General features: G+C 33.9%; 2 protein-coding genes across 2 annotated transcripts in view; one reads left to right on the top strand and one right to left on the bottom strand.

The window, feature by feature from the left end:
* XRCC4 (X-ray repair cross complementing 4) overlaps window positions 1-6,285 on the top strand; it is a gene marked incomplete at its 5' end in the record, with an annotated part of 182,953 nt that overhangs the window by 104,860 nt on the left and 71,808 nt on the right. The gene's annotated exons all lie outside the window — the stretch shown is intronic.
* Window positions 980-1,618, bottom strand: LOC108514211 (coenzyme Q-binding protein COQ10 homolog B, mitochondrial-like). Its single transcript, XM_017850284.1, is given in 3 exon segments — window positions 980-1,206; window positions 1,209-1,345; window positions 1,347-1,618. Coding segments are annotated over 3 exon segments (585 nt in total). The 5' UTR covers window positions 1,568-1,618.

Here is a 6,285-nt window from a genome sequence, read left to right as displayed (position 1 = left end):
AAAACTCAATCTCTAAAAAAAAAAAAAAAGATATATGTGTATTATATTTTATATATTATATAGTATATATTTTAATATATTATATATTATATATAGTATATATTTTATATGTGCTATATATTATATAGTGTATATATTTTATGTATTATGTATAGTACATATATTTTATATATATATCAATTTGAAACACATTATTGAGAGTGAATACACACAATAAATTGAAAAATAGGGATGCATAGTGCTGGATACATATCAACCAACTTATCTTCATCTGTTGCCTGCTGTTGTAGACAAAATTTGACACACAATTAGCATATTGACAGAGCAGCCAGAATACGTAGGAGAAAGTGGCAAACTACTAGAAATGTAGCCTAAAGCTCTGGATCAATCACCAGAAATACAAAAAATAAAACTTAAAAAAAAATTCACTGTTTATCTGGGGGCTAACCACACTATGGCACTGAATTATCTACTACTCGCAAAACAATTTTTAAAATATCAAAAGTGCCAGAGAACCTTCATTAACATTGTTTTTAAGTCAAAGTTTTTACTTTAAATATACGATGATTACTCAGATACCCTAAGCCATATGGCAGGCCCTATCACAATAAGTTACAAATAGTCTGAATTTAATAACTTAAGTGTGATATGGTTGCTTTAATACATACTGTGTGAATATCTTAATTAACCTCTTTCAGGTAAGGTTATAATTAAAAGATTTAAATTTACAGTTTCAATTTCTGCTCAGAAGAATGATGTCACTATTCTAGCAATAGTGATGGCATCCCATTATTGTAAATGCAGAACATGATAATGTCTGTATAAGTGAATCTATATTCTATGTGCAAGTTTTCAGTGGTGCAAGTTTATAACCAAAGCTGGGTTTAACAAATGCTTTCTGACTTCTGAAAACATAAAAATGCTTGCTAAAGTGAACAAACTAAAGTTAAAAGTCAGTGACACCAGTTGTTTTTTCCCTTTATGCATGATGAACTTCATGAAGCATTAACTCCTGAGGTATATTTGTTTCTGGACCATACAGCTTACATGCTCTTCTTTCAAAGGCAGCTACCATCTGCTTTACAACTTCATCGAAAAACAATGTGGCAAATTGAGAGTGTAGAAGAGATTGAAATTCAAAAGAAATTGAAAAATCAGATGTACACATTTTTGAGTAGCCCGGAAGACCTGGGCTAAAACACCAGTCTCCAAATGATTGAGAAGTTTCCCATCAGTACAGGATGCCTTTCCGAAATGAGGTTTCACCAAGGTTACTACTGATGTATATTGCCCCAACACAGGTGGAAACCCAATTTCTAATTGTGTTTTGCAATATGCAGATCTCTGATACTACGTCTGATATTTTACACCAAGGAATGAAATGCTTGTAATCCTCTATTCCTGATACTACATCATGCACTTCCTGCATGTTTCCTGAATGTCTTATAATTCTTCTCTCTGAATATTCTTTCCTTTTGTTTATTAATGGTGCCACGATTTTGAAGAAAGTTCTTGCACATGTCTCCTTAGGCAAAACTGAGGTATGCAGTAGAAGAGTTCTGCTCATCAGTATACCACAGGAAGCTAAATATCTGACATTCTGCCCAGGCCCCTGCACTGGAGCCCACACTCTGACCACTGTAGCCTACTTCAGATGGCATCCCAAGACCACCCTTCTAAGTCATGAGGGCAGAGCCCTCATGACTTAATTACTTCTCCCAAAAGGCCCCACCTCTTAATATCACCTCATTGGGGATTAAGCTTCAACATGAATTTGAGAGGGTCACCATCGTTCAAACCATATCAATCTGCTTATCTGTTGTTTAGTTGCAAACTGGCATAGAAAGCCAAATGAAGTATGAGGGACTTTATTCACAGTCAATGTATATGCCCACTGTGTATCTCATCAGGATTTCTCTATATATCCTCTTTCCTGGAGTTTCTTTTAGTGCAAGGTTTACCTACACTACATGATAGCTATAGGAAAAAATCCTGGTATTTCAAGCTAATGTTTGTGAAGAACATCTCCTGTATCTTATGACTTGCAAAATAAATAGCATTCCACTCAAAAGACATCTTGCAATATTGGTATAGTTAGTTATAAGAATATCAAGCAATATAAGATAGGAGACCTGGGTTCAGGTTTCAACTGTGTAATTTAGTAAACCATATGACTTTTTAACCTCTTTCAACTCTGTCTCCTTCTTTCCATGCCTCCTTCACTGCTTTGATTTAAGCCCTTCTTACATAGCTCCCTTTCAGACTTGACTCCAATACAGCTGCCAGAGTGACCCTTCTAAGATGTTAATCAGTGTCAAGTCTTTTTAATGAGTCCCTACAGTTCTCAAGATAAAGTTCAAACCCCTGAGTTTAGTATACACAGGCTTTCATGAGCTGTGCTTTCCCTAACTCCCTAGTACTAAGATTGTAAAGTGAGACAGGCTGTTAGCAAAATGCAGCTCACATATGTGTTTGGTCGAGTTTGCACTGGTTGTTGTTTTTTTTTTTAATTTTGTACCATCATTAATTTAAAAATTGAAACCTTTCATGGCTTTGGAAACTAGAAGATATTCCCTCACATGGTGGCGATTGGCTATACTGACTGTTCTCTTTAGAATGGACATTCTCTCTTTTTTTTTTTTTTTTTTATACTTTAAGTTCTAGGGTACATGTGCATAATGTGCAGGTTTGTTACATATGTATACTTGTGCCATGTTGGTGTGCTACACCCATTAACTCATCAGCACCCATCAATTCATCATTTATATCAGGTATAACTCCCAATGCAATCCCTCCTCCCTCCCCCCTCCCCATGATAGGCCCCAGTGTGTGATGTTCCCCTTCCTGAGTCCAAGTGATCTCATTGTTCAGTTGGACATTCACTCTTACATTTATTACAGTTTCCACCCACAAAGTTTTACCCCCTTATGTAACTTGTGGGCAATTTGCATTTGCCTCTGGCCCCATCTCTAACCACTTTTTTATGTTCATCATTTATAGCACTGAACTATGCCAAGTTCCTCTAATGTTGTCTGATTACCCTTGCCTGGAATTCTCTTCTGCCCTTTTCATTTCTTTGTCTCACTAAAAGTGCCAAGTAACAAAGGTATTCCCCCCAAAGGGGACTATCTGCTTTTGATTAGCCACCTTCTTATAGAAGCTGACTGCTTGACAGATCATTGTCCAAAGACAACAAAAGGCTCATCCAGTAGGCACCCAATGGCATTTAACAGGAAGGAAGTATTGGTGCTTCAAGGAGGACATTTATTTAGCCTTCATACTAACCTATTTGGCATCATAAGTAAGAGAAAGAAAAGATGAAGAAATATGTCAGGAATAGATTCTGATTCGAATGCTACAATTGGGGTTAGTTACCATTAAATAGCAGAATAGAAAATGGATGACTCCTATGGCAAATGGTTTGGGGAGAGACAGTGTCAAAGTTGCTTGGCATGACAATGAGTGCCTTAAAACCATTTGGCCTAGAAGTTTCACCTGCAAGAATTGGTCCACGGAAAATAACCATGAATGTACACAAAGAACTGAATGATATTTATGATAGCAAAAATAAAGCAATTTAAATGTCCAACATTAGAAAATAGGTTAAGTCATTAGTTTTAAGACAGTACTTCTTAAAGTATAGGATTCCATAGGAGTGTGTTGACAACCATGTAAGAAAAGCCCCAGGCTCTTCATCACTACTTCAATCAGAGTAGTTTCAGTTTTATGTGTTGTACACATTAAGGTTCCATGTGAGACTTTGTTTAGAAAAAAAAATCTGATCATAAAAATACAAATTTGAAAACCATTGGACTCTGTAAATTCTAGTAACTTATACAACAATATATATTTGGAAACATGTATGTTAACAGCTCAGGTAGTCTTTGGGTAGTGACTTTTTTTTTTTTTTTTTTTTTTTTTTTTTGTTTTTGCTTGGATTTGTCTGTGTTTTCCATATTGTCTACAGCGAACATGGTACTTCTATAACCAGACCAAAAAAAAAAAAAAAAAAGATGTTGCAAAATCAAAAAAGGAATTGACAACAAATAGGCCACGAGCCACTGAAAATTTTCCAGCTTACCATTTTTGGCACTCAAATAATAGGTTTGTAAAGCTGCTGTAGTTACGAAATTTTCCCCCTAAGTATCATAGGTTATAAAGAACGTTGGAGATACAGTTCAACACCCTCATTTTACATTTGAAAAAACTATGTCCAAAATGTTTCACTTTGTTGACGCTAGAGCTTGGACCTTGTGGTCTTCTGATTCCATTGCTTTTTCTGCTGTCCACCTAATTTGTAAAATGGATATTCGTAATTCTCATTTCTTCCATTTATGTCTACCTAGTTGGAGCATTATCATTGTGTTACTACTTTTTCCTATGAGTGAAAACCAGTATTTTTGAGGTGCCAGTGATCCAAATTTCTCTGTTTAAAAAAATGTGTCACAAACTAGGACATTAAAACAGGTCCAAAAGCTGTCATATAACTAATTGTTCTGATTTACACAATCGGAGTTTTTTAATTGACTTTATTCCACTAATTCATTAAATGTGTATGTTTAGTCAAATTTATAATTTGGAATTGAACTAAACTGACTCCAAATATTCTTACTGTTTTCATTCTCTCTTGGCATCTACAAGGAAGACATTAGGTACATGTTCCATGTGCCCCACCTTCCTTCTCAGACATGAATGTATTTGTGAAGCACTCTGTCTTGTATTTCAGGGTCTTAACTCATCTCCGAGTTATCTTACTATGATCACATTGATCTAACCCCCAAAGTAATGGCTTTGTGTAATATTTTCTACTTATGTATGTATGTCAGGACTTTCCCATGGTTCCTTCTCATTTTAATGTTGAGAAGTGAAAACTGGGTATCCAGTCAAGCTTGGAGAATCTGAAGAAACAGTATGAGGTAATGTGTTTCAAATAAAGGAAATTGAGAAGATTCATAAACATAAGTCACTTGCCAAAAACCTTCTACCAACCCAGAGCAAAAAAAAAAAAGTGAATAATTCATGATGAAAGGTAATCAAATACATAAAATACATAGAGATTTTTAAGGTGAAGTTGATATAGTTTGTTATTGATGATCCTATTCATGAAAAAACTTAGAAAAGAGGGACTTTGTAGAGCACTCTTTTCATTTGACATTTAATTATTCTGGTGAAAAGTGAAATCAATATGCCCAATAACATATTAGATCTATAACCAACCACACGATATTGTACCTTAACTTAGTGACTAGGAATTTTTTTAACCATTTTCTCTAAGAATCCTAATGTTTTAATTTACTTAAAATGTACATCAGATGTGTATCTCATAGAGAACATTTTTCTTAAAAGAATTGTAATTAAAACTGAAATCATTCATAAAGTTATTTTACCAAAATAATTCTTTTGAACATCACATGTAAGAGATTTGGGGTGAATTTTTAAATATTTTAAATGTCATAGTTTTATAACCTCTTCTGATATAGTCATTCTCATTGTTTTCATGCACTTGGGCTGTGGTTCATTTACTCTAGGATTGAGCATAGAAGCTCATGGATGTAAAAGTGGAATTTGATTTGTAAACAATCAATTTAATAACTTGAATTAGCATGTAAATATATTTTCTCATGATTAATCCTTTGTTGACATAATATGTCAATGTTTCCAAAAAAAATTCACATTTAGGGATAACTATGCTATTAGCTAAAAATTTCAATATAGAAATATTATTGTGACACCTCTTAAAGTTTTAAGTTAAATACTTATAGTATATGCTATTAGAATAGCACTACCTGATTATTTTCTAGATAATATTTAAGAATAATATTTTATGTATATATTAAACAGTACAGCTTTCAAAGCACACACAGAGATTACTTCATTTAATTTTGACATATACCCTGTGAAAGACAGAAATGAGGAAGATTATTTAAAAATTAGGATAGTGAGATTAGTGACAGAGTCAAAATTTCATGGCTGTTATTTGATAGGGCAGGCCTAGAACCTGATGCTTGCACAGGATTATTTCTGCTAATCTTTTAACCTCTATAAATGAAGGTGTGTATGCTAGAATTGTTTATAGCTTAATAAAAAGCAAGTTGCAGAATTGTACATATGTTATAAAGCAATAATATAAACAAAAAATACCAAATATTTTCCATTGTTACCTAAATAAATTTGTAGAAAGGTTACATATAAACTATTAAGATTGGTTATCTCTGGGGTATGTGGGGCTGGAATTGACACTGAGGGGTGTTTCAAAGGGGATTCTAGCCTTATCTGAAATACAAT

Source organism: Rhinopithecus bieti, unplaced genomic scaffold (assembly GCF_001698545.2).
Source record: "Rhinopithecus bieti isolate Rb0 unplaced genomic scaffold, ASM169854v2 scaffold_32012, whole genome shotgun sequence".
NCBI lineage: Eukaryota > Metazoa > Chordata > Mammalia > Primates > Cercopithecidae > Rhinopithecus > Rhinopithecus bieti.
This window is presented reverse-complemented; position numbering and strand designations above follow the sequence as displayed.